The sequence below is a fragment of the Piliocolobus tephrosceles genome, chromosome 11 (genome assembly GCF_002776525.5).
Source record: "Piliocolobus tephrosceles isolate RC106 chromosome 11, ASM277652v3, whole genome shotgun sequence".
Classification (NCBI taxonomy): Eukaryota; Metazoa; Chordata; class Mammalia; order Primates; family Cercopithecidae; genus Piliocolobus; species Piliocolobus tephrosceles.
Window position 1 is genome coordinate 64,982,268 of NC_045444.1, and position 21,906 is coordinate 65,004,173.

At 38.1% G+C, this 21,906-nt stretch overlaps 1 protein-coding gene across 1 annotated transcript in view; it reads right to left on the bottom strand.

The window, feature by feature from the left end:
• Positions 1 to 21,906, bottom strand: part of CCDC141 (coiled-coil domain containing 141) — a 208,812-nt gene that overhangs the window by 120,777 nt on the left and 66,129 nt on the right. Inside the window, exons 3-5 of the mRNA XM_023212346.1 lie at positions 21,701 to 21,892; positions 18,255 to 18,363; positions 4,477 to 4,730 (exon numbers count right to left, since the gene is read on the bottom strand). Coding sequence (XP_023068114.1) covers positions 4,477 to 4,730; positions 18,255 to 18,363; positions 21,701 to 21,892 — 555 coding nt within the window. The remainder of the gene's footprint in view (positions 1 to 4,476; positions 4,731 to 18,254; positions 18,364 to 21,700; positions 21,893 to 21,906) is intronic.

A 21,906-nucleotide genomic window follows, 5' to 3' on the forward strand; every position in this document is an offset into this window, starting at 1 on the left:
TTACTGTCACCCAGGCTGAAATGCAATGGTGCAATCTTGGCTCACTGCAGCTTTGGCCTCTTGGGCTCAAGCCACCCATCCATCTCAGCTTCCCAAGTATCTGGGACTACAGGAGCATGGCACCATGCCTGGCTCATTTGTGTGTATGTGTGTGTTTTGTAGATACAAGGTTTTGCCATGTTACCCAGGCTGGTCTCGAACTCCCGGACTCAAGCAATCTGCCTACTTACTCTGTTGATAATTATATGAAAAAGGAATCACTGTAAAGTCCAGGTATGTATAAGCACAAATTATCTCACCTGAGTTGTTCAGTTTTCCTAAACTTCTGTTTATTATTATTATTATTATTTTTCTTTTTGAGACAGAGATTGCTTAAGCAATCTCACCTCCCACAGTGCTGGTATTATAAGCATTCACCACCACACCCAGCCTAAGAGCCTAAATTTTATATTTAAGGAAATGACTATCTTGTTTATTGACTGGTTATATTTACTATAATGTTGATTATTCTTATTATAATTAATTTTTGTTCAAGTGCTGTTAGGAATGGAGTCTAAATGAGAGCCTCATTCCCTTAACCACGAATGTGCATTCTTAAATCCTAACTATACTTGTAATAGCCTCCAATAACTAAACAGTATTAAGAGACGTAGACATGTATGACAACAGTAATGCTACATCCGGGGGAAAGAATCTGGGCTGAATGAGAAAGCTTTCATAAGTTGTAAGGTTTAACCACAGAGAGGGAGGGCAAAGAAACTAATATTTATTAAGTACCTCTTAAAATGCTACGCATTGTGCTACATGTTTTGCACATTATTTCATTTAATCCTTATAACAACTCTGTGATTTAAGTATTATTCCCAATTTGAAGATGAGGCCCATTAAAACAGCAATGAGATACCACAACACAGCTATTAAAGTGGTCAAAATCTAGAACACTGACAATGCCAAATGCTGACAAGGATGCAGAGCAACAGGAACGCTCATTCATTGCTGGTGGGAATCCAAAATGGTACAGCCGCTTTGAAAAATAGTTTAGCAGTTTCTTACAAAACTAAACACACTCTCGCCAGATGATCCAGCAATCAAGTTCCTTGGTATTTATCTATATAAATTGAAAACTTATGTTCACATAAAAAGCTGCACATGGATGGCCACAACAGCTTTATTCATAATTGCCAAAATTTGGAAGTAACTAAGATGCCAGTAGATTAATGGATGAACAAACTGTGGTAAATGCAGACAATGGGATATTTATTGATTTATTGATTTATTGATGTTATTTGAGACAGAGTCTTGCTCTGTGTCACCTGGACTGGAGTATAGTGGCATAATCATGGCTCGCTGCAGTCTCAACCTACCAGACTCAAGGGATCCTCCGACTTCAGCCTCCTGAGTAGCTGGGACCACAGGTACACACCATCACACCTGTCTACTTTAAAAAATTTTTTGTAGAGACAGGATCTCCCTACTTTGCCCAGGGTTGTCTAGAATATTATTTAGCACTAAGCATAAATGAGCTATCAAGCCATGAAAGGACATGGAGGAAACTTGAATGCATATTACTAAATGAAAAACACCAATCTGAAAAGTCCTGTATGATTCTAACTATATGACATTATGGACAAGGCAAAACTATGGGAACAGTAAAGATTAGTGTTTACCAGAGGTTAGAGGGAAGGGAGCAATGAACAAGCAGAGCACAGAGGATTATTAGGGCAGTGGAAATGGTTTCCGTGATGCTATGATGGTGGATGCATGTCATTACACATTTGTTCAAACCCATATGTACGTGGAATTGGACATTTGGAATGTACATCATCAACAGTGAACCTTCCTGTAAACTGTGGACTTTGGATGATAGTGATGTGTCACTGTAGGCCCATTGATTGTAAACAAGCTATTCTGAGGGGAGATGCTGATAAAGAGAGAAACTGCACGTGTAGGGGCCGGGAACATATAGGAAATCTCTGTACCTTTCTCTCAATTTTGCTGTGAACCTAAAAGAGCTCTAAAAAATAAACTTTACTTTTTAAAAAGCACCCCTCCCAAAAGCATTCACCTCTAAAACAAAATGAGACCCCATCAGTTAGAGAACTTACCAAGTCAGAAATCTTCTACTATACCTTACTTAACTTATTAGCAAATAGATATTTGCTTTCCAGGTTTAGCAAGGGATTTAGATTTCCTTTAAGAATGTGGCCGAGTTAGAATGTTCATTTTGAATCTTCTAAATTTTCAGGTGATTTTTTTCCTTTCTTTTTACTACAGAGGATTCAAGTGGATGATTACTGCCATAGTCATGGGGCAGAAAGGCAAAATTACTGTTTTAAAAATAAATAAATAAAATTACTGTAGCTATTTTCTCATTATTGGGAAATTGTTCTGTTTGGGAAGCCTCTTTGAGGAAGTTTTTTTTTTTTTTTTTTTTTCTTTCTTTCTTTTTGGAGAGAGAAGGTCTCTGTGTTAATCCAGATAAGAGATGTTGAGGTTTAAAATACAAATACTTCTCTGTATGATAAAGCAAGAGGAGTTTTTAATGTATTCTTGGAAGCACTAGAGGCAGGGGCTTGGGGTTGTAAACACAAGAATGAAGAGATAAAAGGAAGGTTCCTTTAAGGGGATAGTAGCTCTGGGAACACGGTGGCTGGTCAGGATTAGGGCAGAGAGAGACAGAGAGGAGCAAGGGAGCTAAAATATACCCACTCATGCTCGGAAGGACAAAGAACTTTGGAAACAGTTGTCTTACAATTTTAAATTTCTTGTCCTGAGGATTAATTTCCTTCTTGTTATGCCAGAGTCATCAGGAAAAGACCTTTGCATTGGACGATAATGCTTTGGGAAATGAGCATGTGAAAGTGCATGTCAGAGTGTATAATGGCTAGAGCACGGTCAGCAGGTCAAGCACAGCAGAAGCAGAACAGGAGGAGCAGGCAGCAGTCAGTGTAAAATGATAAAAGCAAGGTAGCTTAGAAAGTGTATGGTGACTTAGAGGGCAATGGCAACCAAATGCAAGCAGGAGAATACATGACTGACATCTGCATTTGGGTCTCTGCTCTATGCCACTTCCTCGGAGAGGCTTCTTTGATTCCTTCTTTGATGAAAAGTTGACCAACACATGTCAAAATTCATTACGTTATTCGATTTCATCATCAGGTTTACCATTGTACTCATCATTTGTTTATTATAAGTCCTCATCACATTAGAACAATGGTTCTTAACTGGGGGTAATTTTGTCCCCCAGGGGACATTTGGCAACGTCTAGAGACAGTTCTGGTTTTTCACAACTGGGAATGTTGTACTGGTATCTCGTTGGTAGAGGCCAGCAATGCTGCTCAGTATCCTAGAGTGTGCTGGACAGGACAGCCTCCCACAACCAGGAATTACCTAGCACCAAATGTCAATAGTGTGAAGGTTGAGAAATACTGAATTAGAAGAAAATTTCCTAGAGGAAAAAGGCACCGTCTTGTGGTCTAGTATATCCCCAGCACTTATGATAGGAACTGGTACATAGTAGGTGCTCAATAAGTATTAATTGAAAGGCTGATCATCATTTAAGCTCTCATTTTTCCAGCTTGAAATAAGAACCAGTTTCTTCTGGACTCATATGTGCTTCCAAATATATGAATGTCTCTTCAATTTGGATGGAGCAATAATATTAAACATATGGAAAAACCTCTTTCCTGTGTATCTAGGCCAGGAGACCTCCCTCCACATAATTTCTCCCTAAAAATTCCTTCCACTTAATCTGTACAGATTTAAACATGGAATTAAGACAATCAGAAGTGTTGTGATAAACTTCTCACTTATTTGACTTGGGGGTTTGCAAAGAGAGTTCTGCCCACTCTTCGCATCAAATAATTGTAGCAGAAGAAATCCATGTCAAGCACATTGACAACCCATCAGAAATGTGCTCGCAGCCTGGGTAATGAGCTCTAATGAGCCTACAAACTCATCAACCCCCAAAGCCCTCTGACCACAGATCCTGCAGCTATGGGCCAAGGTCATATTTCTTGATTGGCATCAGACTACTCTTCTAAGAACATTTTCTCTATTTGGGGCTGACAGACTTTTTTTTACTGATGTAAGCAGCAATCTAGCACAATTTGGCAGCATCATGTCTCTTCAACTTTTAAGAAAATTGCAATTAACATTTCAAAATGTTAAAGAAACATGTCTAAAAGTAGTGACCTGGAAGGAAGGAAGAATCCAACAATAGAATACATTCATTCTCAAAACTACCCACAGGTGTTCTATCATTTATAAAATCAACAGTATAATAAAAGAATGCATACATTTGATTTTATATTACTTACAGAGAAAAATAACATGGTAGTTTGGATGAAAGCTTTTTGGACAAAAGACCAAAGGATTTGACCATGAAGACTGACAAACTGCCCCCAGGGAATGGTTAATCCATATAACAACTAATCAGCTGAGACTGGAACATCATCCAATGTCCCTTTGGGTTACCTGGTTTTCTCGTTGGTCCCACTGACATATCTGCAGAACCTGACTCAATTCTTGCCACTGTTGCTTCAAGTACTTGTCTAAATGTCTTCTCCTGTCTTGTAGAAGTTCAAGAAGGCTGTCAATCTTCAGACAGCTGCTATGAGCTCCCTGAATCAACTCAGGATTCACATTAGGTCCTTCACACTTGAATTTTTCTATGAAGTCAGTGAGTTGTTGACTTTTATTTAAAAGGGCTAAAGACCGTTCCAAGAGTTCTAGAAGAAAATTAGAAAGAAGAAAGAATAATGATATTAGCAAGCTTTTATACAGCAATATTTGGACTCTGCACAATGTAAAATATATGTAATTTTTGTGTTAATAAAAAACAAGTTGTGCTGCAAGGAATTAAAATATGTGGACAGAAACTGCCTATAGTACTTCAAAGAAAAAACTGGTCAAACACTTTAGCCTAGCAATTGTGATAGTGCTAACTGCCAACTGATGGGATGCTTTGTTCAGCAATTGTGTGATTCAGGACAGGGAGTAGAATGAGCGTGGGATTTTGACATTGCTGCAGTTTTCAGCGGTATGATGCTGGGTAAGTGTTCTACATTCTAAGGTGATTGGACTAAAGCTGAGGTTTAAAGGCTAGTGCCTGGGATGACCAAACAAAAACTCAATAAATGTGGTGGCCAGGTGCCCAAATGTCAGGGACTACAGCAAAATGGAAAATGCTTGCTAAAAGGGTCAGCTGTCACTCAGTTCTGACAAACTGTTGACATGAAGAATATGGGTTCAGTGTTGATGGAGCTTCCAATTATTAAAAGAGTTTCAAATGCAAATTTTATATGAAAGTTCTGACTTCTAAATCTTTCATAATTCATATTTTTTAATTAAAAAATCACAGGATAATGAAGCATAGATATCTCCCAAATGGGCTACCAGTATGTGATCTCTGGAGTAAATAGCATTGTAAGTTTGGGTAACATCTTGTAGAATTGGGATGTTAAGCCCAGAAATTGAAGAACTACTAAGGGAGAAAGTGTAGAAGAAAGAGTTGAGAATAGCACATTGAGGGGCATCTACACTTGGGGATCAACTGAAGGAGCAGTTGGAGAACTGTCCACTCTCCATCAGGCAGAAATGAAGGAGTTGTCCATGATATCCCTCTCCTTCATCCCGCCATCATCAAGACCTGCTGATATTACATGGTATCTCTGGTATCTGTCTGCTTCTCTCTATCCTCACCATGGAAAGCATCATTTGTTGCCTGGATGTACAATCTTCTCTTAATTGTATCCTCTCTCCAATCCATCTATCAATGCTCCAGACTTTAGCCACAGCGATCTTTTCTAAACATAGCATCTTTCTTTCTTTCTTTCTTTCTTTCTTTCTTTCTTTCTTTCTTTCTTCTCTTTCTTTCTTTTTCTTTCTTCCTTTCTTCCTCTCTTTCCCTTTCTTTGTTCTTTCTTTTTTCTTTTCTTTCTTTCTTTTTCTTTCTTTCTTTCCTCTCTCTCTCACACACACATGCATGCACGCACGCACGCACACACACACACACATACAGTTAAACAATGGCACCCCATTGCCTTAAAATTAAAGACAGACCCCTTAATGTAGATTACTATGTCTGGCATGGTCTAGTCTCTTCCTTCCTTTTCAAATTGTCTCAATTTCTCAATTTTTCATTCTTCTTTAAATTCCTCACACATGCTATAATCCCTCCTGACCCTGAACTTTTCACTGTGTCCACTCACAGGGACACCATTCTCCTCAACACTCTCCTTCGTTACCTTTACTGTACTCATACTTCATGTCAACTGTCACTTCCTCAAAGGACAAACCAGATGGGATCAAATACTCTCACACTTAATGTCTGTCTTTGCCACTAGGCTCCATTGCAACATGAGGATAGAGACCATGACTGCATCCAGCACTTAGCACGGTGACTGGTACAGGAGATTTGCTATCATTTTTGTAGAATGATAGAGTGAGAACAAATATTTTGAAATGTGGGGGGAGGAGATTGGGAGAGCTACAGATGTTAGAGATCAGAAGTTCTCCAGAGATGTAAAAAAGAGAAGTTGAGAAGACTTTGAGTTTTGTGATGGAAACAGAAGCCAAGTTACCAGGGTGAGGAGTGAGAAGGCAATGAGAAGTGAGAAGAAAGTGAGCTGAGAAGTGGGAAGGCAACAAGCAGGACCATCTTTGAGACATTTGTTTTTATGAGAAAAGAAAACGCTAGGATAGCATCTTGAGAGAATAACAGGGTCAAATATACTGTTTTTTATTATTAGGATTTTATTTTCAGAATGGGGGAACTGTGGAGAACACTGGGAGAGTAAGCATCTTACCAAGTCTGACACTAATAAAAATGGACTGAACCGGTGCTGAAACTCAAGACTTGTGATTAATATAACTCAGTGCTCTTTCCACTATAGGGACACACTCAACTTCAGCATTCTCACTTTTGGTAGTTTATTATGATGTAGGCTGAGGTAGTTGGGCCAGTTTTCTCTTTCAATTGACACCTTTTTTTTTTTTTTGGAAAGCTGGAGGAGAGAATAAGATAAGTGAATATACTGTAAAAAGGCATTTTGAGATGAAAAGGAAATAATTTGAAGTAGTTTATTCCACATGACCTAGATCTGTCCTGTAAAATATTAGCTAGTAGTATCTGCTCCGAATGACAGTGTGATTATGTCCCCTGGGCAATTTGATTGTGAGTCAACAATGCAAAGAAACAAAATATAAAAACAACTCCAGACTTCAACCAGGTCAGAAGAATGGGAGAATGTAGATAGCGTAAGAAAAGTCAAGGAGAACATCATAATTCAAGTCAATTTCTTTGGAAAAAAGAAATGGAAGCAAACATGAACAAGATGGGACTGAGGGTAGGGTTCAGGAAAAGATCTATCTGCTCAGAACAAGTTCTTACGGGGAGGTCCAAGACACAACTGGAGAAACGAGTTATAGCAGGCCTTACCTATCAGACTGAATAGTTTAATTTGTATATCCTTAATGAAGTAAGAAGTATGATGGAGTCTCCTTTTATATATAGAGAGAAATAGTCTTTTTCCTTTGCACTGAAGAGCTTGTTATGATATTGTGAACATCCACACATAAACATACAGACACATACAGACCACACATGAGAAGTTTGGGAAGGCAACAGGGTCTCCACAGGGTTTCCTTCCTTCCTGTAACTAATTCTTACACATTAGACTTTCCAAATGAGAGAGGGAGGCACAACTTTAGGTCCTCAAGGTACTGCAGACTAATGGTCAACCTGTTCTGGTTCCCATGAGAACACAAACAATTAGCCAAAATTACAATTCACATTTTTTTCTTCCTGGTTTTCTGTTTCACCTTCTGCCAAAATAATATAACAACTACCACAATATTGCCACGCACACAGCCTCCTGAGCCAGTATTAACTTGTAAAATGTATCCAGGCTGAATCAGTCTGTTACCTGCCACCACGACGGCTGTTGAGGTGGATAGATTCTTCCCTCAGTTTCCTCTGCCAGTTCCCTCAGTCTTTCAGTTTCTTACATTTTGCTTCTTCACAGTTTACATTTTCCTAGCTATTTATTCCATCAGTTGATCTTACAAAGTGATGTGTTTTTCCCCAAGGGTAAACTGTCTAGATATATTGCGACCTTCAAGAACATCTTTACAGTCAATTTATTTTAAAGATTGTATATCAGCACATACAAAATCCTTCTTACTGACACAATACCTTGTGATGTGAACTTAGAAAATAGTCGATAAATTTTCAGTAATTGTTTTGATTAATTTTCAATCTATCTAAAAAATGATCATTAAAGTTCACAAAATGTATCATATTTTATATTTATACCTCTATAGTTTGCCACAATTATTAAGTATAAATAACCCATTTAAGATGGTATAATAGGTATACACAAGGTGGATAGGTTTATAGCTTGTTAAATAAACTTTCCAAATGAGTACTTTATAAAATCCATCAAGGTCACCATCTTGGTCCTGAGATAATGTATGATATTTCTTCCTAATACTTCAAAAAATATTCTAAATGTTCCCCAGTGGGATGGTTTCTCTTGAACATAATTAATGGGTATTTTCAAATAGAGACAAAAGTACAGATAATAGTATAATGGGCCACCAGGAATGTGTACCCTAGCTAGGTTTAAGATAGAAAAAACATTCACGATTGCTGGCAAGATGGCTGAATGGGAACAGCTCCGGTCTGTAGCTCCTAGATAGATTGACACAGAAGGAAGGTGATTTCTGCATTTCCAACTGAGGTACCCAGTTCATCTCACTGGTACTGGTTGGACAGTGGGTGCAGCCCACAGAAGGCGAGCCAAAGCAGGGTGGTGTGTCACCTCACCCAGGAAGCACAAGGGGTAGGGGAATTTTCTTCGCAACCCACAAACCAGGAGATCCCCTCCGGTGCCCACCCCACCAGGCCCCTGGGTTTCAAGCAAAAAACTGGGCAGCCATTTGGGCAGACATCGAACTAGCTACAGGAGTTCTTTTTTTCCATACCCCAGGGCACCTTGAACACCAGCGAGTCAAAACTCTTCACTCCCCTGGAAAGGGTGCTGAAGCCAAGGAGCCAAGTGGTCTGGCTCGGCAGGTTCCACCCCCACAGAGCCCAACAAACTAAGATCCACTGGCTTGAAATTCTCGCTGTCAGCACAGCAGCAGTCCGAGATTGACCCGGGACATTCGAGCTTGGTGGGGATAGGAGCATCCGTAATTGCTGAGGCTTGAGTAGGCAGTTTTACACTCACAGTGTAAACAAAGCCACTGGGAATTTCGAACTGGGGGGAGCCCACTGCAGCTCAGCAAGGCTGCTGTGGCCAGACTGCCAGATTTCTCTTCTCTGAGCAGGGCATTTCTGAAAAAAAAGGCAGCAGCCCCCGTCAAGGACTTAGAGATAAAACTCCCATCTCCCTGGGACAGAGCACCTGGGGAAAGGGGTAGCTATGGGTGAAGTTTCAGCAGACTTGAACATCCCCGCCTGACAGATCTGAAGAGTAGTGAACCTCCCAGCACAGCATTCAAACTCTGCTAAGGGTCAGATTGTCTCCTCAAGTGGGTCCCCGACCCCTGTGTATCCTGACTGGCAGAAACCTCCCAGTAGGGGCCGACAGACACCTCATACAGGAGAGCTCTGACTGGCATCTAGCAGCTGCCACTCTGGGACGAAGCTTCCAGAGGAAAGATCAGGTGGCTATCATTGCTGTTCTGCAGCCTCCACTGGTGATACCCAGGCACACAGTGTCAGGAGTGGACCTCCAGCAAACTCCAACAGACCAGCAGTAGAGGGGCCTGACTGCCAGAAGGAAATCTAACAAACAGAAAGGAACAGCACGTCCACTCAAAGACCTCATCCGAGGTCACCAACATCAAAGGCAAAAGGTAGATAAATTCGTAAAGATGGAGAGAAACCAGTGCAAAAAGGCTGAAAATTCCAAAACCCAAATGATTCTTCTCCTCCAAAGGATCAAAACTCCTCACCAGCAAGGGAACAAAACTGGATGGAGAATGAGTTTGATGAATTGACAGAAGTAGGCTTCAGAAGGTGGGTAATAACAAACTCCTCCGAGCTAAAGAAGCATGTTCTAACCCAATGCAAGGAAGCTAAGAAGCTTGAAAAAAAGGTTAGATGAATTGCTAACTAGAATAACCAGTGCAGAGAAGAATATAAATGACTTCATGGAGCTGAAAAACACAGCACGAGAACTTTGTGAAGCATACACAGTTTCAATAGCTGAATCAATCAAGCAGAAGAAAAGATATCAGTGATTGAAGATCAAATTAATGAAATAAAGAGAGAAGACAAATGGGACTACATGAAAAGACCAAATCTATGTCCAATTGGTGTACCTGAAAGTGATGAGGAGAATGGAACCAAGTTGGAAAACACTCTTCAGGATATTATCCAGGAGAACTTTCACACCTAGCAAGGCAGGCCAACATTCAAATTCAGGAAACACAGAGAACACCACAAAGATATTCCTTGAGAAGAGCAATTCCAAGACACACAATCATCAGATTCAGCAAGGTTGAAATGAAGGAAAAAATGTTAAGGGGCCGGAGAGAAAGGTCGGGTTACACACAAAGACTAACAGTGGATCTCTCGGCAGAAACCCTGCAAGCCGGAAGAGAGTAGGGGCCAATATTCAACATTCTTAAAGAAAAAAATTTTCAGCCCAGAATTTCATATCCAGCCACACTAAGCTTCCTAAGTGAAGGAGGAATAAAATCCTTTATAGACAAGGAAATGCTGAGAGATTTTGTCACCACCAGGCCTGCCTTACAAAAGCTCCTGAAGGAAGCACTAAACATGGAAAGGAACAACTCATACCATCCACTGCAAAACCATAATAAACTGTAAAGAACATTGACACTATGAAGAAACTGCATCAACTAACAGGCAAAACAACCAGCTAACATCATAATGACAGGATCAAATTCACACATAACAATATTAACTTTAAATGTAAATGGGCTAACTGGACCAATTAAAAGACACAGACTGGCAAATTGGATAGAGTCAAGACCCATTAGAGTGCTGTATTCAGGAAACCAATCTTACGTGCAAAGACACACATAGGCTCAAAATAAAAGGGTGGTGGAATATTTACCAAGCAAATGGAAAGTAAAAAAAAGCAGGAGTTGCAATCCTAATCTCATAAAACAGACTTTAAACCAACAAAGATCAAAAGAGACAAAGAAGGGCATTACATAATGGGAAAGGGATCAATGCAGCAAGAAGAGCTAACTATCCTAAATATACACGCACCCAATACAGGAGCACCCAGATTCATAAAGCAAGTTCTTGGAGACCTACAAAGACTTAGATTCCCATACAATAATAGTGGGACACTTTAACACCCCACTGTCAATATTAGACAGATCAACGAGACAGAAAATTAACAATGATACTCAGGACTTGAACTCAGCTCTGGAACAAGCAGACCTAATGGACACCTATAGAACTCACCCCAATTCAACAGAATATACATTTTTCTCAGCACCTCATCACAATTATTCTAAAATTGACCACATAATTGGAAGCAAAATACTCCTCAGTAAATGCAAAAGAATGGAAATCATAATAGTCTCTCAGAACACAGTGCAATCAAATTAGAGCTCAGGATTAAGAAACTCACTCAAAACTGCACAACTCCATGGAAACTGAACAACATGCTACTGAATGATGACTGGGTAAATAAGGAAATGACGGCAGAAATAAAGATGTTCTTTGAAACCAATGAGAATGAAAACACAGCGTACCAGAATCTCTGGGACACATTTAAAGCAGTGTGTAGAGGGAAATTTATAGCACTAAATGCCTACAAAAGAAAGCAGGAAAGATCTGAAATTGACAACCTAACATCACAATTAAAAGAACCAGAGAAGCAACCACAAACAAATCCAAAATCTAGCAGAAGACAAGAAATAACTAAGATCAGAGCAGAACTGAAGGAGATAGAAACACAAAAAAACCTTCAAAAAAATCACTGAATCCAGGAGCTGGTTTTTTGAAAAGATCAACAAAATACACTGCTAGCCAGACTAGTTAAGAAGAGAGAAGAATCAAATAGACACAATAAATAAAAAATGATATAGGGGATATCACCACCGATCCCACAGAAATACAAACTACCAAAAGAGAATACTATAAACACCTCTATGCAAATAAACTAGAAAATCTAGAAGAATTGGATAAATTCCTGGACACATACACTCTCCCAAGTCTAAACCAGGAAGAAGTCGAATTCCTGAATAAACCAATAACAAGTTTTGAAATTGAGGCCGTAATTAATAGCTTACCAACCGAAAAAAAAAAAAAGTCCAGTACCAGACAGATTCACAGCTGAATTCTACCAGAGGTACAAAGAGGAGCTGGTACCATTCCTTCTGAAACTATTCCAAACAATAGAAAAAGGGGGAATCCTCCCCAACTCATTTTATGAGGCCAGCATCATCCTGATACCAAAGCCTGGCAGAGACACAACAAAAAAGGACAATTTTGGGCCAATATCCCTGATGAACATCGATGCGAAAATCCTCAGTAAAATACTGGTGAACCTAATCCAGCAGCACATCAAAAAACTTATCCACCACGATCAAGTCAGCTTCATCCCTGGGATGCAAGGCTGGTTCAACATATGCAAATCAATAAACATAATCCATCACATAAACAGAACCAATGACAAAAACCACACAATAATCTCAATAGATGCAGAAAAGGCTTTCAACAAAATTCAACACCTCTTCATGCTAAAAATCCTCAATAAACTAGGTATGGATGGAATGTATCTCAAAATAATAAGAGCTACTTATGACAAACCCACAGCCAATATCAAACTGAATGGGCAAAAATTGGAAGCATTTCCTTTGAAAACTGGCACAAGACAAAGATGCCCTGTCTCAACACTCCTATTCAACATAGTATTGGAAGTTCTGGCCAGGGCAGTCAGGCAAGAGAAAGAAATAAAGGGTATTCAGTTAGGAAAAGAAGAAGTTGAACTGTCCCTGTTTGCAGATTACATGATTATATATTTAGAAAACTCCATCATCTCAGCCCAAAATCTCTTTACGCTGATATGCAACTTCAGCAAAGTCTCAGAATACAAAATCAATGTGCAAAAATCACGAGCATTCTTTTACACCAATAACAGACAAACAGAGAGCCAAGTCGAGTGAAATCCCATTCACAACTGCTACAAAGAGAACAAAATACCTAGGAATCCAACTTATAAGGGATGTGAAGGACCTCTTCAGGGAAAATTACCAACCACCGCTCAAGGAAATAAGAGAGGACACAAACAAGTGGAAAAACATTCCATGCTCATGGATAGGAAGAATCAATATCGTGAAAATGGCCATACTGCCCAAAGTAATTTATAGATTCAATGCTATCCCCATCAAGCTACCACTGACTTTCTTCACAGAATTGGAAAAACTACTTTAAAATTCAAATGGAACAAAAAAAGAGCCCACATAGCCAAGACAATGCTGGGCAAGAAGAACAAAGCTGGAGGCATCCTACTACCTGACTTCAAACTATACTAAAAGGCCGCAGTAACGAAAACAGCATGGCACTGGCACCAAAACAGATATATAGACCAATGGAACAGGACAGAGGCCTCAGAAATAACACCACATGTCTACAACCAACTGATCTTTGACAAACTTGACACAAACAAGCAATGGGGAAAATATTACCTATTTAATAAATGGTGTTGGGAAACCTGCTAGCCATATATGGAAAACAGAAACTGGACCCCTTCCTTACACCTTATATGAAAATCAACTCAAGATGAATCAAAGACTTAAATATAAGATCTAGGACCATAAAAATCCTAGACGAAAACCTGGGCAATACCATTCAAGGCAGGCATGGGCAAAGACTTCATGCCTGAAACACCAAAAACAATGGCAACAAAAACTAAAATACACAAATGGGATCTAATTAAACTAAAGAACTTCTGCACAGCAAAAGAAACTATCATCAGAGTGAACAGGCAACCTACAGAATGGGAGAAAATGTTTGCAATTTATCCATCTGACAAAGGGCTAATATCCAGAATCTACAGAGAATTTAAACAAATTTACAAGAAAAAGGATGGGCACAGTGGCTCATGCCTCTAATCCCAGCACTTTGGGAGGCTGAGGTGGGCGGATTACGAGGTCAGGAGTTTGAGACCAGCCTGGCCAATATGGTGAAACCCTGTCTCTACTAAAAATACAAAAATTAGCTGGGCTTGGTGGCACATGCCTGAAGTTCTAGCTACTCGGGAGGCTGAGACAGAAGAATCACCTGAACCAAGGAGGAGGAGGTTGCAGTGAGCTGAGATTGTGCCACTGCACTCCAGCCTGAGTGGCAAAGCGAGACTCCACTAACAAAAAAAAAAAAACAAAAAACAAACAAACAAAAAACAACAACAACGAATTTAAAAGAAAAAAACCACCCTATCAAAAAGTGGACGAAGGATATGAACAGATACTTCTCAAAAGAAGACATTTGTGCAGCCAGCAAACATATGAAAAAATGCTCATCATCACTGTAATTAGAGAAATGCAAATCAAAACCACAATGAAATACCATCTCATGCCAGTTAGAATGGCAATCATCAAAAAGTTAGGAAACAACAGATACTGGAGAGGATGTGGAGAAATAGGAATGCTTTTACACTGTTGGTGGGAGTGTAAATTAGTTCAACCATTGTGGATGACAGTGTGGTGAATCCTCAAGGATCTAGAACTAGAAATACCATTTGACCCAGCAATCCCATTACTGGGTATATACCCAAAGGATTATAAATCATTCTACTATAAAGACACATGCACATGTATATTTACTGCAGTACTATTCACAATAGCAAAGACTTGGAACCAACCCAAATGTTCATCAATAATGGACTGGATAAAGAAAATGTGGCACATATACCTACACCATGGAATACTATGCAGCCATAAAAAAGGATGAGTTCATGTCCTTTGCAGGGACATGGATGAAGCTGGAAACCATGATTCTCAGCAAACTATCACAAGGACAGAAAACCAAACAACACATGTTCTCACTCATAAGTGGGAGTTGAACAATGAGAACACATGGACACAGGGAGGGAAATATCACACAGTGGGGCCTGTCTGGGGGCGGGAGATAGAGGAGGGATAACATTAGGAGAAATACCTAATGTAAGTGACGGGTTGATGGGTGCAGCAAACCACCATGGCAAGTGTATACCTATGTAACAAAACTGCACATTCTGAACATGTACCCCAGAACTTAAAGTATAATAAAAAAAAAAAAAAACTAAATAAAAATAAATTTAAAAAAAAGATATATACAACATCCAAGAAGAAAAAAGAAGTAATATGATCCTTCCTGTGATGCAGCTTCTCAGTTCTTACATTCATTTTAAGAAGACCCTTAGAAAACTGGAGGGTGCAGTTGTCATTCTTTGGAGCTTACAGTAAATTTTCTTCTCCTTAATGTCCCTATGGCTCCTTGTGTGTTGCTCACTTTTGCATCATTCTGCCATGTCATACATTGGAATTATACACAAATAACACTGAACAAATATACTTCAGGTTACACACTATTCTCAGCTTCAGAGATCTAGGGTCTCACAACCTGGTGATGAAGATAAATAAGAAAATAAATCATTACTACACAGTGTGTGAGGTGATGTACTGAAGTACCCACAGGAAGTACAGAGGGAGTTACCAAGGAATATGCACATGTGCCGATAAACTGCAGGCTTCCTGAGGAAAAGGGCCATGTACTCTCCTGACACGTGGCCCTGGATTTCTCTCCAGGTTATGGGTTCAGAAAACAGTGTTTAATTATGTATTCTTGGATTGAGGGCAACTAGGCCAGTAAGTAATCTGGAAATCATATTTGCTGGAAGACTTTAACTAGGTAATTTTAACCCTAAGGAGAGAAGACCGGAAAAAGGTATATTATTCCCTCTATTTCAAGGATTCTTATGTAGTAGAGGGAACCAACTTATTCTGAAACATTCCAGGGGGCAGAAACTTCAACCCATTAATCCGGGTTCTGACTTCCATGGTGTTAAAGAATACGTTTCTTACATAGTAGAGAACCTTAGCATTGCTGAATAAGGAGAAAGCATAAGTGAAGCTAATTGAAATAAAGTGACTATTAGGGGTAAGTTTGATTACAGTTTTTCCAGCTTTTGTCACCCTGACACTCATGTTTTGTACTACTCAACCGATCAGCATCTCAGAAACTTACTAGAATGGCTAGCTGCACTTACAGACATATTTTACTGCTTAAATTTAAAGATAATAGATATGAAGCCCTTAACTAAAAAATCAGAATTTCACCCTTTAATAAGCATTTCAAATCCGCTAATCTTAATCATATCCCACAGAATTAGTTGGTTAATAAATTGCATCAACCCTCATTTTTTTGTTTTATGAAAACAAAAGCCCTTGAAGCCACCACTGGGCATATGAACTTGGAAGAAATATCCTGACCAGAGTTTTCTGTCATCTCTGTGCTTCAAGTATCACACAGAAGGGCACGAACTCTCACAATAAATATGTCATCAAGATGGAAGAATATTTTTTCATCACAAAAATAAACTATGTTTCCTGTCTTCCACTAGCATTTTTATCCATCTCTTCAGACTAAGGAGACCCAGTGGACTCTTGAAGGCTGTACCCCTGAAAAGCAAGACATCGGTTTCACTGTCAGCTGGATGCCAAAGAAGTGCAAACAAAGCAGCACGTGCCCCATGTCAACTGGCCCACGGTGCCGCAGATCCTAGGAACTCTGAAGGAGCCAACAGCAGTAGCAACAACAAAACAGCATTAAGGCTACGTTCCCCTGCCAGCTCCATTCCCAAATATTTATGGAAAAGCCCCTACTTCTACAAGTCCCCCATCTCTTCGGAGAATGCTTTCATTTGATTGCCTCAGTATTGAAACTCTTCAACAACAGCATCCATCACTGTCAGGTTTCTGGAGGTAAAACTGCTGTGTGATGATCATGTTGGTTGAAAGAAGAGTGAACTGAGACCACAGAACCCATCTGTTACCTTCTAGTCTCCTAGGAGGAATTTCATGTGATTCTACTCATTTCCTTTGGACCTAGCTAGATTACTACTGCTGTATAATAATGGGCAACTCTTGCTTTAAAGCACAAGCTTTTGATGCTTTTTATAATCCCTATTAGTGATAGGTTATATAGAACAATAATCAGTGGAAATTATATATATGTATTTGGTAGGATCTCATAAGAATTTACATAGGAAGGATTAAATCCTTTAATCTTACATAGGAAAAATTGAGTCCATTAATCTTTGAGTTTTAGAAAGTTGTGATAAGTAATTTATCATAATGATCTATTGTCTAGAGTCTTTTGAAGGGTAATATAAACACTCAATCTATTTGTGACTTTAAAACACCTTTTGGTTTTTTAATGTCCAGAATGACAGGCTGGTGGAGCTAGAAGTCAAGTTAGAACTGTGACAAATGAATTCAGGAAGTCTTTCCATCCAGAACCTGTTCTATTTAGCAGTAAAACTAGAAGACGAATTAGGCAGAAAGGAAATGGTTGTTTCTATCTATTTATCTAACCTCTTTCCACAGCAAAAGATGACAGGTTAACTACTACTTTTCTACAAATGCGTTCCCTACTCCACTCCTGGCCCACACCAAATTCTTGTAGAAAGCCTTGGCACACAAATTGTTGGTTAACAACTAGACTGTCTTTCTAGTTGTTCAAAGGGAATTGAAAATCTTTTTGTAGAGTGTTTTATTAGATTTGCATCTGGAAAAATTCACTATTCCATTTTTTAACTGCAATAGTGAAAGAGGAATTTTGCTGATCCAGACCTGCTTTTTAAAGAATGACCTTCATTTATTGACCCTTAGACGGAACATTCACTGAATTCAATGATTTATTCAACTAAGAACATTTCTTGAGGATCTACCATGTGGCCAGGAACCTTGCTAGATGCTAAGGGCAAAAGGATGAACAAGGTAGAAATGGCCTCTCTCCTCAGGAGCTAAACTCTAGCAGACCAAATAACAGTATCTCCTGAAGGCATGTCCTCTACCGTCCTCTCAGAATATCTACAACTACTTCTTTCTTTCAGAAGATGACTAAAAATGAAGCTTTATTTAACTTTTCTTAGAATAAGCTGAGGTATACATAAATAGATAAATTTCAAATACACTGTCATACATAAGCATTCTCACATTGACATCTTTTAAAACCTCTAAACACTTCTTCGAGAAATAAACGTATTTCTTGCCTTTAGTATGATGTTCATGAAGCTGAAGAAGGGATTTTAAGGACTCAGCATTCTCAAACTCATGAGTATTCTGGAGGAAATCTTCAGCTTGGTCTATTTTAATAGCAAACTACAATAGAAATACAGAGGAAAGACATTTGTATAAAAATTAATGTGCCATTGTTAGTTACCTGTAGATGTTTTTCATAAATTAGTAGCCCAACTGAGGATGTGTGTTTGTGCAAGGGTATATGTTCGTATGTGTTTGTGTGAGTGTGTGTTGGCTTATGGTGTTTGTGTGAGGGTGTGTGTGTGCATGTGGTCAATTTACAAAGTGTCATTGGTAAGAACTTTCTTCTCCTTTCATACCTAATTTTGTATGCTGAAATAAACCAACCTGTTTACGGTCCAAATGCCTATTAAATTTCAAACAAAATTATAAAATTATAATGTTCTATGTATACAGTCACTTTCAACACTCTAAGGCACTTAATTAAGAATAAGCAGATAGTTAGCTAAGGGAAACCAGGAAGAGGTTAACTAAAAAGTAATCTACACATTTACAAGTAAATGTAGCTTAAGAACTCACTTAGAGAGAAGGTTGAAGTATAGTTATTTTTTCCCTCTATAATTGAACTTAGCAGTGAAATATGCAAGTTTCCAAATAATACATAGTCTAATCCTATATTTTATACAAAGAAAATATATATATATTTGTATAGAAAGCGGTCTGAAAAAATACACACCAAATGGTGACTTAATGAGAAGAAATGAAATTAAGGATAGCAAGAGGAGGTAAAATTTTAATATTTGAATCTATAATTTGTAATTCTGTTTGCATTTTTATCAATAATTTGTATGCATTACATCTATAAATAAAATGAGATTAGATGGAGCAAGAATGACAAGTGAGAAATTCATCCTCTCTTACAAGGAAAATGCATAGCAATTTCACACTCTAAATGGTGAGGAATATGACTGGTCTCTCTTTTTCTTTTTCTCCATAGAGGCAGTGGGAAATTGAGAGAGATAATTAACGTGATGTTAAAATGCTCAGGAAAATAATCTTAGAAACAAATTTTAGAAGATGGCAAAATACATTTGGTTATCCTGTCACAGTATGTCTATAGTGGTAGACAAATAGCTGGCTTGTTTTAGCACTAAGATTCAACAGTAATTATCACTATTGATATGAGCATTTTAATATATTCACCTTTGGATTGCGTTTAGAATAAACTAATTAAGGAAAAGTATCAGTGTAAAAGACACAGAAGCTTGTGACGTTACTTATCTTCTGTTTCAAGTCTTCTCCAAACTATCATCTTTGAATCTGGGGATTCTTAATATTTTAATGTAACTATTTGATTAACACAATCGACTGTAGTTTATTACAACAGCCATATGAAATCCAATTATAAATGAAACAGAATGATGAGAGAGAGACTGAAGAGCATGGGACATGTTTTGGAAGTGCAAGGAAGGCCTCTGTCATCCTATTAGAACAACCTGATGGATATCTGCTGCCTCCACTCAGGGGCAGTGTTTCTAAATTATAGCACAGTGTTTGAGGTGAGAATAACCCAACTGATAATTATGTCTGTGAGTGAGCCTGAAATAATCTTGTAATAATGATCAACCATGCAATCATTAGTAATTTTTAATTTCTCAAAAATTTCTGCATGCACATAATTCAATAAGGGAGTCAATATCCACATCATTTACATCCCTAATTCACTCAATTTCTAATAACTGATTTTTAAAATATTATTTAAAGAGAATCTTCAAAAAGAAAAAAAATTTCCTAGTAGGTGGTTTGTTTGTTACCTGCAGAACATTACAAAAAGTTCCACGGTCACTGTTTAACTCATATTTATATTTCAGTTTGTTATCAAATTAAAAATAAACCAATAAGCAAACAATGCTTTACTCACAAAAAGCTTCCCTAAAGTTCTGTTTACTTTTATCGGTATTTTCCTTTCTCCACTCTCTTTTATCACTAATAAAAATGGCTTTGGCATACAAAGGGGGCATAAGGATTATATAGCAGTTTGTCTTCAGTTTAGTATGAAGTGATTCACAAAATTGGAAATGGGATAATACAAGTAATAATTAGCCTTTTCACTAGATGCAATAAAAGCTCACACAAGTGTAAGAATAACAGTGTTGGGTCGAATTATGGTTTAGCCTGCTATTTCCTTTTACTTCATGTTATATCTGAAAGGAATTTACTCATCATGGAGAAGATAAGCTAGCATTAACACTAAAGCACAGTGAGAAACAAATATTGCTCTAATGCTAGAAAAAGAAGAAAAATTCCTGGACTCAAAACAGCTGAGTTTCAAGGACAGTTGACACCTGTACCCTATTTACTAAGATAGAATGAGTCAGATATATCTATAATTTGGCCTCTGTAGGTGTATTTCAGCTGTTTTATTTCTTTTCAGGGAAGAAAGATTGTGTATGAAACTTCTTCCAAGATGGTCTCTGAAATGAGTTAAACTTCAGTGTTCAAATTGTGAAAAACAAGCCTTGAAAGTTATAATAAGGTTTTTATTCCTCCCTTTTGCTTTTAAACAAGTTCATGATACATGAGATTGCCTACTCCAATTTTTAGGTTCTATTACTAATCTTCTTTCCTTCATTATTTTGGATTTAAGTCCTGAATTTTTAGTTTAAAAATGTCATATTTTTCAAAGCTAGTGCTTTATCATAATGAAGCAGTGCTCTCACATCAAAATGAATGGGCTGCCACTTGACAGAGAAGTTAAAAGTGAAATTTCCAATAACTGTCTTATACCAAATATAATACCTCTTTTGATAATGTTCTTCGAAACTCACATTTTGAAATTAGAAACCTCAAAAGATTGTAGAATTTGAGAAAACTCACATGGAGACATAACCTTCTTAGGTCCAGAAGGACTTTTTCCTTCTCTTGTATTGTAAGGTGTTCAAACTATGGAAAATCAACTATACGCCTTAGGAAAGTACTTATAAAATGCTATATTTATGAATCAAATATCCTATGGAATATTCTATAATTATCTTTTTAAAACACAGGCAGCAAAATGCAATTTTATTCTCCAACTTTTAGCCAAGAACAATACTCTAGACCAGCATTTCTTAGTAATCCCACAATCAGGGTAATTGTTTGATTTAGTAACTGTATTACTACCTTCTATAGAGGGAAATAATCATAATGACTTACGAGCATTCCCATTATTACTTAATATTTTACCAAATTTTAGTTACTTAACTGTACTTTGTTTTTGTTTGAAGACCTACTCTTAAAATAGTAATAATTTTATTTATTGACAATCAAAAATTAAATATATTGTCTATGTATGTCTTGGTTATACTGCCATTTTTTTAACTGCTTGCAATGTCTATTTGTGGAAAAACAAACATTTTCAGGAGTGCTATTCATTTGTTCTAATGTTGGGAAGGGAGAAGTTTTTTAAAGCACAAACCTCTAAGGCATTTTCAAAAAATTCAGAAGTCAACCTAAGAAGCTCCATTCTTCTTTCAAGCATGGACACCAGGGCTGCCCATGCTTCACCCAGAGTCTCGGCCATGGCATCGTAGACCTGACTCTGATCCTTGTTCTCTTCAGCTGTCTTGTCTGCTTCCTGCAAGAGTTCCCATACCCGATCTTCCAAAGCCTAAGTACAAAAGA